This window comes from Dipodomys merriami, unplaced genomic scaffold (genome assembly GCF_024711535.1).
Source record: "Dipodomys merriami isolate MVZ:Mamm:240054 unplaced genomic scaffold, mDipMer1.0.p SCAF_20, whole genome shotgun sequence".
NCBI lineage: Eukaryota > Metazoa > Chordata > Mammalia > Rodentia > Heteromyidae > Dipodomys > Dipodomys merriami.
This window is the reverse complement of record NW_027203382.1, coordinates 7,962,585-7,978,112: the sequence shown is the minus strand read 5'-3', so window position 1 is coordinate 7,978,112 and position 15,528 is coordinate 7,962,585. Positions and strand designations below refer to the sequence as shown.

At 38.1% G+C, this 15,528-nt stretch overlaps 1 protein-coding gene across 8 annotated transcripts in view; it reads left to right on the top strand.

Annotated features, from left to right (window-relative positions):
• Window positions 1–15,528, top strand: part of Cast (calpastatin) — a 95,680-nt gene that overhangs the window by 33,224 nt on the left and 46,928 nt on the right. For all 8 annotated transcript variants that reach the window (XM_070031034.1, XM_070031031.1, XM_070031037.1 and 5 more), the window contains one exon: window positions 13,824–13,883. In XM_070031034.1, coding sequence (XP_069887135.1) covers window positions 13,824–13,883 — 60 coding nt within the window. The remainder of the gene's footprint in view (window positions 1–13,823; window positions 13,884–15,528) is intronic.

Here is a 15,528-nt window from a genome sequence, read left to right as displayed (position 1 = left end):
ACACACACACACACACACACACACACACACACACACACACACACACACACATGACATTTCTCAAGCTTCACCTCAGACTCAGTCATAATAACCATGGTATGATAATGATTAACCTCGTATCTGCTACAAGTTTGATGACCACTTCTCTAAAGAGTGAAATGGATTCTATAGAACCCATCTAAAGTACTCTTCTGGCCCTAGCAGGGTAATCAAAGCTTGCTAAGAGCCCTTGCCATCTATAGGATGACTGATTTCTTGTGAACCATATTGAACTATTGATACTCATGCCCTATGCTGGGATCCTGAGCTAGAGCCTGTCCTACTCCCATTTCATTTCAGGATGGATGAAAGACAAAGCTCCTTTCATATACAAGCAAGGGGTTGAAGTCCCCCAAATAAGTGACTGAAGTATCAAGAACCAAGACTAAATTGTAAGGCTTCCCAGAATTGAATTATTGGGGAAAGTATAAGGCAATGCTCCTGAAGAGAAAGGGGAACTCAGCTTCCTGTTCACCCTGCTTCTTTAAGCTGTGGTAGGAGTGTAGCTGGAGAAGGTTGCAGAGAATAGAATTATTTGTACACTTTTTGGTATGTATGTTTTTTATATCCTCCTCATGAATAGGGCATATAAAATTCTTTCATACAGCTCAATAGCTACTAAGTAATTATCAGAGACGTTAATATAGTCTCTTGCTAAGAATATGTATGAAACAGTGTCAACATGCTTGCAGTTTATGAGTACACCCCATTCATCATTGTCTGCTAGCTCTCCCAACTTCACCCCTACCCTGAATTTTGCTAGTTTTATTTTCATATATATATATATATATATATATATAATATTATTATAGCTCCATCTTCTCACCTTTCCTCTTTTCATTTGTCTGTACTCTTCCCTTGATCTTTCCCATCCCCAAGTGTGTACAGTGAGGTATGTATAGTGGTAAGATCAAGGGGAAGGAAGTACATGAACGCAGGTGGGAATTTTTAAAATAATATTTTATTCATAAAATGTATCTGATTCACAGGGCTGTTTCTGAAGCAGGGAACTGAAGCTGGAGGCTAGAAAATTTCTCTTCCAGAATTCTTAACTTCTTTTTCATAATTGCCTATTTTTCTCTGTTTTCTCTTCCATACTCATATCCTCCGCTGATTTGAGCAGTCACTTAAATGTCTATTCAGATACACGTAGTTCATATTTTTACCAATATGTGCATTTCTTTCTTTGTCTCTGAGTTTTAAAATGTAGTTAAAGGGCCGGGCACTGGTGGCTCATGCCTATAATCCTAGCTACTCAGGAGGCTGAGATCTGAGGATCGATGTTCAAAGCCAGCCTGGGCAGGAAAGTCCATGAGACTCTTAGCTCCAATAAACCACTAAAAAACTAGATATGGTGCTGTGGCTTAAGTGGTAGAGCGCTCGCCTTGAGCTGAAGAGCACAGGGACAGTGCCCAGGCCCAGAGTTCAAGCCCCACAACTGACAAAAAACAAAAACAAAAAAAAGTAGTTTAAGTCTCTTTTAAATTTTCCTGTTCCCTTCATTTTCCAGAGAACAATTTATCCCATATGTGTAGTTGCTGTGTCTTCCTTATAGTATTTTACCTCCTGGTGACGTTTGAAATCTATGGCTTGAAACATTTTCAGCAAAGAAAGTTTCTCTTTTTCTATGTTGTAGAGCTAACTCTGTCAGGTCGCTTTAAATATGGTTCTGCCTAAGATCATTTAGATTTTATCAGAGAAATTCTTAGGCTCGGAGCCTGTGTTCCACAGAAAGCAAATTTGATTCTGTATGCCAAATTTGGAATTCCTTTCTCCTAGTGGTGTTTTCCAGATTCACACTTCCAGCCAGTTGCCATTATCCTGGGCTAGTGAGCAATTTTCAAGGCATTTATTTATGGGTGATTAGTTCTTCATCTCTCCTGGCCTTATGACAACCTGGTGTGTGAGATCTGCAGTCAGGACTCCTTTAACAAGCAAGGAATTCAGTTTGTAATTCCGAGCTGTGATATACCTGTTTCAGGAGTTCTTCCTCTTCAGCTGTGCTCCCAGAGGACTGGCACAACTAAGTTAAATGACTTATGTACATTTTATTTTACTTCTTTTCTTTTTTGGGGGGGCGTCTGGTCGTGGGGCCTGAACTCTGAGCCTGGGCACTGAAACTCAGCTCTTCAGCTCAAGGCTAGTGCTCTACCACTTGAGCCACAGCGCCACTTCTGGCTTTTTTCTTTTTGCTTATGTGGTGCTAAGGAATCGAACCCAGGGCCTCATGCATGCAACGCAAGCTCTTTACCATTGAGCCACCTTCCAGCCCCTTATTTCTTTTGGAGTTATATATTGTTAGATTTTAATTAGGTAACCAATGAAAGAGACTACCATGTATCATGCAACATGGTAAAGAGGTATTTCAACACTTTTACAAATGAGGAGACAGAGGCCCAGAAAGTTTAAATAACTCTGTGTCATATAGATTGCAAGATTCCATTTGATTCTGATGTTACTTTCCATAGATGCATCATACAAAATCCAGTAGTTTATATGTAGGTCACGTAAATAACAATGACAGAAATTGTATTTAAATTCAAATAAACACGAGAGCTCGGATTCAAATTCAAGTGGTCTGGATTCAGAGTCATTCTTCTTACCAACTACTATAACACTGTTTCTTTACTATTTGTAAGAATTTAACGTGCTGTTGATATATATTATACATTTCTTTCTTCATTTTAACTTTGGTCAGTTGAAAGTCAGCTTAGATAAGTGAAGAACAACCTGTTATTAGTCTGCTATTTAAGCTTTTTTTTTTTTTTTTTTTTTTTTACCAAGAAAGTGATTTAACAACAAAAAAAAAGAAAAAAAACTTAAAAAATGATACAGATCAGAGCAATTTCTCAGCCTCCATTCAACTGCCTCTCTTAATTTTCATAAGTTTTGAGTCTGTCATTTCTGTAGAGATTGAGGCTAGTAGTTGGTTTTATAGCACAAGTATCCACAATAGTTCTCTTGTTTCTCTCACCTTTTCTTAGGTCTGTAGCCAAGGGATGAACACACTGTGCCAGCCAAGTTAAACAGCTTCTAAATGGGTTGTTCAGCAGAGTCACAATATTCATTCTATATAGTAACCATTCTATCAACAGACATTATACTTTATATTCGTTTATAGTCTGTCAGGATTTGTTATAATTTTTGCTCTTACTGCAAAGATTATTCTTTCTTGAATAGAATATGGAACTAAACAGTCATTCATTTGAGTCCAAACAAAATGCCATAATGTAAAATCCATTACATTTCTTCTTGGAGAAAGATAAGCAAGATTAGTATGTAATTTCCCAAAGCCATGCTATCCACAGGATGACCCTGCCATTTTGGAATTAATTCAGCGGCTAGAGTAAATTCTTTCCTGATAACCCTTTGCTAGAGGATAGACCAAAAGAAGAAAGTAGGATGTTACTTCCAAGTCTGACTTCTTTGGGGGCAAACAAAGATCAGATGTATTTGGAATTGTTTCATGAATCAGGAAAAGAGACCCAGATTCCTTAAGGCATGAACAGAAAACATCGGGGGGAGAAAAACTGCTTTTCAGTTCTTCGATGACTAATCTTGGCTGTGTGGTATAAGCTGCTTCTTGCCTATAAAAAATTACTGCTATCCTGGAGGAGGGGGACACAAAACACTGGAAAATCAGAGTTTGTGAAGCAATGAAAATGAAGCAGTTGCCTCATAGAACTGGAAGCCTGACTTCATGACCTACGTGGCTTTTTCTAAGTGCAGGGGATGATCTAGTGTCACAACTCATTATCAGACACACTATGTGGCCAAATGTTCTACAAACTTCCTAGCTTGTGTTTAGTTTAATGTCAGCTGTGTCTATTGTCACAGTTCCCAGGCAACATTTGGATGTTTATTTTGAGGCCTGTCCACATGTTGTATCAGAGGCCAAAGTTTACGAACACTCTACCTCCCAGAGCAAGTTGAGTTTAGCTACTCTATTTTTATCTTAAATCTAGGTATCCCTTTTAATGTATCTCATGAATGTGCAACATCCTCATCTGAGCTGTAATCTTCAGTTTTCCCTCAAATGATCTTAAGATTGCTTATTTGGTACCATTATATGTGTTGTACTTTGAGCTGAATATTGGCAAGACCTTCCTGCCTGTAAGTTTTGCCTATGCCATTTTGCTCACCTGGAATGCCAGTCCCATTCCAGCATGCATCTTCATTTTTTGTGTGTGAACTCCAAATTTGTTTTTAATTTTTCAGTAAAGGATTTTTTTGGGTTGGTTGTAGGGCCTGAACTCTGAGCCTGGGCGCTATCCCTCAGCTCTTCAGCTCAAACCTAGCACTGCACCACTGGAGCCACAGTGCCACTTATGTGGTGCTGAGGAATCGAACCCAGGGACTCATGCATGCAAGGGAAGCACTCTACCACTAAGCCACCTTCCCAGTCCCCAGTAAGGATTTTAACTTGTCAAAGCAAAATGTTGTAGACATTGTTATTATGTGTGTGTTCAAATCCCAGCTCTATCACTTCTTACTTCATAATGTTATTGGATAAGTTATATAACTTTCTAAGCTTCAGAATTTTCACTTGTAAAATATAGATAATAATGTTAACTTCCAAGAATTTTATAAAGATATATTGAAACCAGATATGTAAAACATACATTATAGACACATGGAAAATTCTGTAATTTCTGACCTTCCCATTGAACCTTTTTTTAACCATCTTCTGAACCTTAAAAATGTAGGTATTCTGTTCTGATCACCTATTATATGGTGTTGTCCCAACTAAACTCACACTGTGTTCTGAGGTACACTTGGGTATAATACTTAGGCCTACTAGCACTGTCATATACTCTATCTAATAGAGATGACTGAGCTTATTCATAGTTGATCTGTTGTTTACCTCTCATGAGATCAATATTTTCTGTTATTACTGAACACTGTACTGTGTTCGATGACTATATTTCATGTCTCATTAATAGCACCATTGTATTTAAAATAAAGGCATTTCAACAAAATATGTTTCGTGTGACAGCATGGCACACAACAGACAAACTTAAGCACGCAAATATTTTCTGAGATAAATAATCCATCATTACAGTGGTGCTTATATAATTTCCTTAGAAAAGTTTCTCATCAACTGCCTATTGTTTATTGCATATGCCTTCTGGGAAGCAGATGAATGACTTTTTGGTGTATATATGGTTTTCTTTGAGTTGTTCAATTCCTGAATTTTTTTGTTTGTGGTTTACTTAAAGTTGTTCAATTCTTGATAATGACAATGATAGTATAAATGATGGAATGTTTAAAATATGTTATCCTTACCAGTTTTCTGACCTGTGCATCAGGTAAATTTCTGGTCATCATGTAGTAAAACTAATACAATGTAGCATTTGGACTATTATTCTCCTGTATTTATTTTTCATAAAAGTTGTTCAAATGAATAATAAGCAACTACTATACACAAGACTCTGGGGTTGGAGGCATGAAGCAGCTGAATAGGCCCCTCCCCTCATTCTGTTATATTTCATAGGTCTTATGAGAAAATACATCTATGATTTTCTTCTTTCATGATCTAAGATATGTTTAAATAACAACCTGGTTATGGTGCAAAAACAAACAATTTGTTTTTCTTTTATATATCTAGTAGATCAAATTTTACATAGTAAAATTCAGTATTGGATTTGACAGATTTCCTGAATTTAGCAAATATTTAGCCTTTGTTTTATGATTTGCCCAAATTTCCCTTTTGATTTAGTATCTGAATTGACTCTTGCGATAACCTTGTGGGAGGCTTTTTTGGTGAAAAATTGGATGCTAAGCAGGTTTAATCTACCTTCCCTGCAAATCATGGCTCTTTCAATCATCAAGACTTCAGTCTTATGACATATTAGTTTATGGTCTTATTTACAGCTAAAAGTAAAAACATGTTTGTGTTTTTATTTCACTGTTTAAATAAAATTTTAATTCACAATTTAAAATGGGAGCAAAATTTGAATCAGCAGTGACTTTGAGCTTTTTTTTTTTTGCTACCATATATTCAACACCATGATAAATACTGGAGGAAGCAGAAATGTCCTGTGTCTTGATAACTTTATAGCTTTATTGATGTGTTGTACACTTAGAAAAGAGCTCAATAACCCTCAATGCAGAAGATATGAGTAAGTATTCAAGTGAGAAGTACAAATTTTTTATATTTAAGAAGACAATGACTTAAGGGAAATAGAGATGGTTATGTTTTGATACAAATCTTCAAAAGAAGGACAGATTGGATGTGCACAGGTAAGAGATTCCTAGAAAGTGGGAATGGCAAGGTGAAAGGCTCAGAGGTAGAAGGAAGCATGATGGTGAGATGGTAATGGTGATAATAACAAGAACTAGCATTGGTTCACATATGTTAACAATCTTAAAACACCCTGAAAACAATGATCACATGGTTTAACACAGAGAATTATTACCATTTCCATTTTACCAATAAATAAATTGAGGCATAGAGTACTTAACTAACTTTCTCGGGGTTATGCATACATCAAATATTAGTTGCATTTTTACCAGTCTTAAGGTCAGAGTCCCCTTTCCCATTTTTTCCAGTATGTAATGTCTTCTAATGAAGTGATAATGATATGTAAGCACCTTTTTCTGGATGGAAGTCAGTCACTGTGTAACACCATTGGGAAAGAGATAGTTGAATAAATAGTTCAAATAATGAAGAATCCAAGCATCAGGTAGAAGGCACTGGGCTTTTGGGGGGACAGAATATGAAACTGCTGGTCTTCCATTAGTGCAGAAATATGGTACATGCTTATTTTAGTAGACAGAAAGGATTGAGAGAAGAATTAGAGTAGGGATGGAGGTGGGAGAGAACAAAGCCCAGAAACTATTACAAGGACCTCATTGTAATCCAATTGTGGGTGATCAGTGACTAGACCAGAACTGGGTGTGGCAATAGAAATAAAAAGAATGAAAAGGTGAAACAGACTAGAACTAGCACTGCTCCTAAATCCAGGTGACTCACTGCTGGGTGAATTCTCTACCTCGACTCCAGACCAGGTAATTAATTTGAATGCATGCATGCTGAAGCAGAGATATTGGCCTGGATCTCTCTTAATTTCCTTGTGTGTCTGTGTGCACATACGCACATGTGCACCAATACTGGGGCTTGAATCAAGACCTTGAACACTTGCTTGGCTTTTTTACTCAAGTGGCTCTTAAGTTACATCTCTCCTTCCTTTTTTTGTGGGCTATTTGGAAATAAGAGTCTCACAGACCCCCCCCCCCACCCCCAGGCTGACTTTAAACTCAGATCCTCAGATCCTCAGATCTCAAGCACCTGAAAGCTAAGGTTATAGGCCTTGCGCCACCAGCTAGCAGCTCTCAATTTCCTCTTTTAAACATAGCCTAGTATTAAAGCATGGTTGCTGACAGTGATACTAAGAATTATTCAGAAAATAAATGATACTTAAATTTAGGAGAAAAGCCAGGCATTGGTGGCTCACACCTATCATTCTAGCTACTCAGGAGACTGAGGTCTGAGAGTTGTGGCTCAAAGCCACCCTGGGCAGGAAAGTCCATGAGATTCTTATGTCCAGTTAACCACCAGAAATCCAGAAGTAGAGCTGTTTCTCAAAGTAGTAGAGTGCTAACCTTCAGGAAAAGAGTTCAAGGGCAGTACCCAGGGCCTGAGTTCAAGCCCCATGACTGCCAATCCAAAAAAAAAAAACAAAAAGGAGCACAGATCAAGCACAGTAACAAGGCTTGTGACTGAATATTAAGGAACACAAAGAGAATAGAGGAGGTAAAACAAGCCTCCAGGAAAAGACAGGTAAGATTGGCAGTTGCCAACAAGTAGAATCAATGATTCACCATGGAACTGCTGGTAGATTACCAAGTGGAAAAGGAGTGCACAGATGTGCAGCCTGATGTTCTTAGTAACCCTCAACAAACAAAGGCAGATCCAGGTGTGTGCAGGGTGAGTAGGTTGCAGGTAGGAGGATACAGGAAAGCTGCCAGTGGTGGTGCATGGGAAGGAAACAAGATCTTGTGGGAGGAGAAAAAAAATATCGGATGCATCTGATGTTCCACTCTGTGTGTGCACTTTCTCAAAGTGCCAGCTGAGGACAAGGAGAGAGATCAAGGTAAGACTGAGTGGCTAGAGGAGAGGTGATGTGGAAGTCAACAGAAACTTTCTTTCTTGGAAAGACACTGACAGCCTGGGAGCCAAGTAAAATGAGAGGGACTGTATTCTGTGGGAAACAGAGAAGTCAAGGAGCTTGAGGGAATGGTTTTTCTATCAGCTGAATGACAGTGGAATAGATGAGCAAACACTCTCGATGTCCACCCCTTTGACAGAAGGCTGCACTGCGCACCTTGGCTAAATTACAAGGATCTTCAATGGAGCTTGGAACCATGTTCACTTCAGTCCAGCTGTGCAGGGTGGTGAAAGTTGGTCTTAGATCTTGCTTCTCTTCTCACACATGCTTAAGAGACACTTTACAGATTCAAGGAAAAGCCCGGGAAAGACAGGCAGCTACAATGGAGGCTAGTGTGCTCCCCAGTGCAGAGACCCTTTCATAAGGGTCGTATCATGTGGAGAAGACTACACATGACACAATTTTGTTTTCACCTTCCATGTGTATTATTATGGGTTGGAAAAAGATGATGTCTAATTAAAACTGGCTGTAGTGGTGCACACATTCTGATGTCAGAACCAGGAGCCAGCATGATATACCTTAACAAAAGGGTACATAGGCTTAGTATGTCGAGGAGGGAAGCATAGCAAACAGTGATGTCTGAGTGAAAAGCATAAAGAAAGAGATAAGCGCAGTGTGTCTGGGATAGGAGAGGTTGGATGTGTGGAGTATATTTTTCAATGGGTGATGAGATAATGTTGACGTTGGAGATAGGGACTTTAAAGACAAGAGAAAGCCTTTCTGTGTTTTGTCTGTTTTGAAAAGGACAGCAGGAGGTATTGCTTGTTCTATTTAATGGGAAGATATATGGGAAACCATGGGAGCTATGTTTCTTTGAGTCTGGCTTACTTCACTTAATATAATTTTTTCCAAGTCTTTCCATTTCCTAACAAATGGGGCAATGTCATTCTTTCTGATGGAGGCATAGAATTCCATTGTGTATACATAGTATATATACATATATATATATATATATACATATATATAAGTGTGTGTGTGTGTGTATAGTATATATATATACTATATATACACATATATATATATCTCACATTTTCTTGATCCATTCATCTACTGAGGGGCATCTGGATTGGTTCCATATCTTAGCTATGATGAATAATGCTGCGATAAACATAGTTGTGCTGGTAGATTTAGTATGGCCTTGTTTGTGATCATTTGGGTAAATGCCTAAAAGTGGGATTGCTGGGTCATAAGGATACAGGATAATCCATTGTAACAATTAGATGTACAAAACAGCATGTTGAAATGAACTTTACAACTTTGGAGGGGGAGTGGGAGAGGTAAGGGAGGAGTTGGGGAGATGGGAAGGAAAGCAATGGTATGGAAAATATAAAGGAGGGTGTAATAATGCTCAATAGGAAATGGACTCATTACCTTGCTCATGTAACTGTAACTCCTCTGTACAGTATCTTTACAAAAAATATATATTACATAATAGCAAGAAGGAAGAATAATCTGGCCCCAGTAAAAGACCTGAGTCTGTAATCAGAGAGACATTTAAGAAATATATGAGAAAAAAAAGAAAGTCATTGGTATGTTCTAAGAGTTTTAAAATAGGTCATCTTCCCCACCCCTTTTTTTTTGCCAGTCATGGGGCCTGAACTCTAGGCCTGGGCACTGTCCCTCAGCTCTTCAGCTCAAGGCTAGCACTCTACCACTTGAGCCACAGCACCACTTCTGGCTTTTTTTCTGTTTATGTGGTGCTGAGGAATCGAACCCAGGGCTTCATGCATGCAAGGCAAGCACTTTACCACTGTGCACCTTCCCAGCCTCATCTTTCCCTTTTATCTTTGATTCTTCATTGTGGTGAGCTTCTAAGATTCTTAAAATAGAGAGTAGTCATAAAGCGGTTTTATTTAATAAAGGCAGAAAATAAATTATCATTAGTTTAGTAAAATAAATGTTTGTTTGTTTGCTTTCCCTAGATTGCAACTGATCTCTTAATAGTGTTGTTTATCTTAATACACCTTGGAACTATAGCAGCATTATTTCAGATGGGCCTACAACTTACTTGGAACTAAAGTATTTCTTGTGTCACATGAAAGGCCTCTTCACATTGATAGACCACTTAGGTTGTAATTAAACATGTTTGTTGTCAGTTTATTTAATTGGACCCGACTCCTTCAAGGCCAGGGCTGTGTCTTCTTCATTGTTTATCCTCAAGCTCTGTCCCAGTGCTCCCTCCATGAAAATTGTTGAATGGGTAGATGGAGAATGATTTCTATTAAGGTACCCTTTTCTCTGGATATTGCAAAATTTGCACAGGTAGAGAAAGAACTATAGTTTTACTTTAGTCTGGCTGCAGATCAGTGCTAATCCTCCAAGAGGTATTTTGTTTGATACAAGCACTGGTAGTTGTTTATGAAAACTTGAAGCCCCTTGATGTTCTTAGGACTGACCAGATAAGCCATAAGCACCATACAGAGGAGCAACGGTTTGGAAAGCAGACAACCTACGTCCTCACACTGATACACAGCTCACGGGGTCCTCATGAATGGTATGCTGCTTTCAGCCTCCTTCCTAGTTGATGTCTCCTTGTCCATTAGTCACTACACAACCTGCCACATAGTTAGCACCTCCTGGCACAACTGTTCCCTGAACTATATCTTCTTTGGTAGTCTGAGTTCTGAATGGACTCCATGATTTCCTTTTGAAGCAAGTAATTGTCAGATTGATTGTTTAACTAATATAAGGTAATGTAAGGCTAGACCTTTCACAAGGGCAGAGATATGCCTATTGGTTTCACCACACTACCAGGCACAAACTGTGTTCTGGGTTAACACTTAAGGAGTCAGTGACCTCTGGTGAACCCTAGACATGAGAATTGGTTGACACTCAGGTTTAAAACCTGAGTGTCAGTGTGTAATAAGGTTATTGCTAAAGTTCTTCCTCTTCAAAATACCTTTCCACCATCTTTTATTTATAATAGCTATTTATGCATTACAAAAGATTTAAAATAAAGGTGCATTCAGTTCTACATTGGGAGCTAACAAATATTAAAATTACTTGTCTTCACCTATTGAATAAAAATCAAACAAGCTTCATTAGTCCAGAATTGAATGGGTTAATAGTGAAGTGAGGTCATTTCCTTTGTTTCCAGTTCCCAACTTCAAAATACTTCATGCTTTTTAGTTAGAAGATGGAACTTCTGTGGAGGAATGTGTTCTAGGACAGGTGGGACCATGAGCTTTGGCTAAATTCCTACTTTAGCCTACTTCATGCCTGTTTGTAATTTGTCTACATGGAGATGTGAACTCTTTTCGGTGGGACTTTGAAAATCTTCTAAGATTTGGGGCTCATTTCCAGATATTTGTTGTTGTTTTTAGTGTGGATACAGTCTCTCACCCTCTCTTGGCTTTTTAGTTCATGAGCACTCTACCACTTTATCTACAGCTCCACTTCTGATTTTTTTTTTTTTTTTTTTTTTTTTTTGCCGGTCATGGGGCCTGAACTCTGGGCCTGGGTGCTGTCCCTCAGCTCTTCAGCTCAAAGCTAGCGCTCTACCACTGGAGCCACAGCACCACTTCCGGCTTTTCTGTTTATGAGGTGCTGAGGAATTGAACCCAGGGCCTCATGCTTGCAAGGCATGCACTCTACCGCTGAGCTACCTTCCCAGCCCCACTTCTGATTTTTTTGCTAATTAATTGCAAGTCAGAGTTTAAAGGATTTGTCTATGTAGGCTGGGTTTGAACCTCAGTCCTCAAATCTCTTAGTAGCTACGGTATAGACTTGAGCCTCTAGCACCTAGCCTAGATACCACTGAATAATGTAATAAGTCAGGTTAAATCATCCAAGCTATAAGAATAAAAAAGCAAATGAACAAAAAAATGAATAAAATTGGATGCTAAAAAAATAAATGAATATCCCACAAAAGAATTTTATCTTACAAAGGATTTTCATGGAGAATGTTCCTAGAGTAGTTTTACATGGTTGAAAGAAATCATTGAAAATTGAGGTGTAGCAAAGTGGAACTTTTTGAGTTACTATGGAACTTTGTCCCACTAATTCTAACTGCAGCAAAACAGAATTAGCAGCACTTAAATTTCCATAAATTTTATTCTCAGAGGAAAGAGTGGATATTTATGTATTTTTCCACTAATTTAATCAGAGGGAAAATCTACCTGCGTACATCTTTCAGTTCTTTGTCCCAAAGAACCAGGTGTGTGTGTGTGTGTGTGTGTGTGTGTGTGTGTGTGTGTGTGTGTGTGTGTGTGTGTGTGTGTGTGTGTGTGTGTGTGTGTGTGTGTGTGTGTGTGCGCGTACATGCACATGTTTTGGGGGAGGGCATGCCTGAATTTTACCTAGAGTATAAATAAGCATATATGAAAAGTCAGTATGCCAAAGTATTGGGTTTTTGTCTGTAATTGCTGGTAATTGGGCTGAGGTCTGATGGGAACATACTTTTGGTCTTGGGCTGCAGGTGAGTTCACACTATTAAGTGTGAAATGGAGATGGGAAAAGGGAAGGGAAGAGCAGGGACAGACTCATGCTGCCTTCTGACTCAGCCCATGAAATGGCTCAGGGCCAGACATTAGAGACAGAGCAAAGTCTGAATTACAGGCTCCTTAGGTATTGCTGGCAAGGCGGCAGCTGTTTACTGGCAGCTGGTTACTCAAGAAGGCAATGCATGCCAGATGGAACTCCTGGGCTCTCAAGCCTAACGGACTCAAATGGTAAGGGGTTTTAAATGAGCCTCAGTTGGCATGTGCCAAGATGATAATCATCTATTTAATATGAACCAGTGTAATACAAGCTAAGTACGAGAATAGCACTCAATACCAGGCATGTTTCCACAGGCTCAAGTGTCACCCATTGCTTGGGAGGTCAGCTTTCAAGAATCTACCACCACAATACACCCCTAAGATAGTTGTTTCTTGAGTACTTAAAGTTGCCATTCCTTATCTAGTACTTCCCAGGAAGAGTCTAGATGAGACAGATAATGTAGCAAAAGTCCCTCTGCAAGCTGTCCTCCACTTTCTGTTAACATAAAACTGATTCTCTCTCATCCACCCATGTGTTTCCAAAATTATGTCCTTGATCCTTCTAGTTTTGTAACTAATATTTTAGTATTAATGTGTAGTAATTTCATGTATGGTTACAGTGTGCCAGATATTTTGCATGCATTATTGTAAGTACTTTAAAACCTGCAAAATAGATGTTATTGGCTCATTTTAGCTACCTGGAAAAGTAAGGTGCAAAGTTACAGAGCTAGTAATAAACAGAGCAGGGATTTGTACAAACTTCTATCAAGTTCAAAGCCCATGCTTTTTTTTTCTAAAAAATAATATTAGCAGTTGTTTAATCATGCACCATATAATTCTTATGATAAACATTGAAGGCAGTTGTTACCTACTGAAGAAAAAACTAAGTATGGGAAACTGAAAATCAGATAATTTAAGTAACTTGTCAATGTCATTTGGTAAAATTGAACCCAAATTGGAGCCCATTTGATCTGTGGTAGATGCTTACTTTCTGAACAATGCCATTTACTGGAGCCTTGTGGGTGGAGTGCTGTAAACTACATACAACTGAAGTGATAAAAGTGATAAAAGTCACTAAAGATAATGTAGGCCTCAGGTGAAATCACGTCTGACTTTCTACTTCTTTTCTTTTCAGGTATCAACCTCCTCAGGTGCAACTGCCAAGACTTCCAGTATGAATACCACAGAAAGCCAGGTACCAAGATCCTCCCAAGATCAAGTTGGGTGGTGACCACTTTGCTAGTTACAGTGTGATTTTATTAGTGAGCAAAGAAAAACGTAGAATAATTGTTGACTGTCAAGTCTTATGTTTTAGGAAGCTTACATTGTGGATGGATTTAAGAATTTTCTTTCTAGTTTATGAGGGAGGCATCTTTGAAAATTCAATTCTCTTTCTAATATTTACCTTGAACATCTTCAAATGTCTACATAGTTTGAGACTATCTAGAAGAAAGTAGTCACTTGGATTGTCTCTTTTCTTTCTCTTTCATTTGGTCCCTCTCTTTTCTTTCGTACTTTTATTTTTGTTTTTGCTTTTGTTTCTGTCTTAAGTGTTTGAAATGTAGATGCTCACGCCAAATGCATTACTCTGGGCCTAAATCAGGATTTAAAAATGTAACTTCTTGTTCAAATGATCCTAATAATTTTGAGGAGCATTGTTTGAATATTTTTATTATCTTTCAGTAGTTGTACAGGTGTTGCCATTTAACAAAGCCGTTTCTGAATACAGTGCGTCTTGATCAATGTCACCCCTTTCAACGTTCTCACCCCCCTTCCAACTCACCACTTCCCTCACTTTTCTTAATTTTTAGGATATGTCTTGATTTTCTGCCATGTAACAAAATAGTTTATGTATACAGTGCATCCGGACCTATGTCATCCCTTCAACATCATCCCCCTCTTCAACCCATCCCTCCCCTGTTTTTCTTAATTCTGTGGAATATAATGAATTCTTGCCTAAATTCTTCTCCCTTCCCTCCTTCATTCTTCCACTCCTCTCCCCTTGGCTCCATTCCCCCCTCTTGCAAGTACCCATTTCCCATTTATTTGGTTGGGTTTGACAATAATTCCTAAAGAGTTATACTATTTGAGCTCTCCATACAGTCTGTTATACTTCAGTTTTTTTCATTTATAACCACTTGTATACCACCCAGTGTGTTTATTTATAGATTTATGTAAGTACATTCTAGCTATCACAAATGAGGGAACACATGCAACCTATATTTCTCTGGGTCTGGGTTACTTCACTTAATATATTTTTTTCTAAGTCTTTCCATTTCCATTGTATGAATGGTACAATATCATCCTTTCAGATGAATGAATAGAATTCCATGATGTAAATATATATACCACATTTTTTGATGTGCATTTCAAGATAAATATAAAAAGGTGGATGATTATACTAAATGACCATGGAAACAAAGGAAACCGATAGTATTTCAGATGCTTTGTAAAATTTCAGTCAGGTAGGATTAAATCATGGGGATTAAATCAGAAGGTATTTTCACAGTGCTCTCATTGTTATTAACCAGTATTCTTTAACAGTATCTTTAAGAGATTCCATCATACCAATTACATCATTAATAAATTGCCTTGTTTAAAATCTCTGGCACTGCTTTCTGTCTTCTGCAATACTGTGCTGTCACAGTCATTTCATGTCCTATAGGATGCAGCACTGTAGCTTCTCTATCAGGGATCCTGTGGCCTCATCTAAAAGTAGATATTGCAAATATCTGCAAACACATTGTTGTGTTTTCTTAATCTAACACTTAATGTGTCAATGATTTTGTTTTTAATTAATATTTGTATTTTTATTTTTAAATTAATATTTAATAATCTAA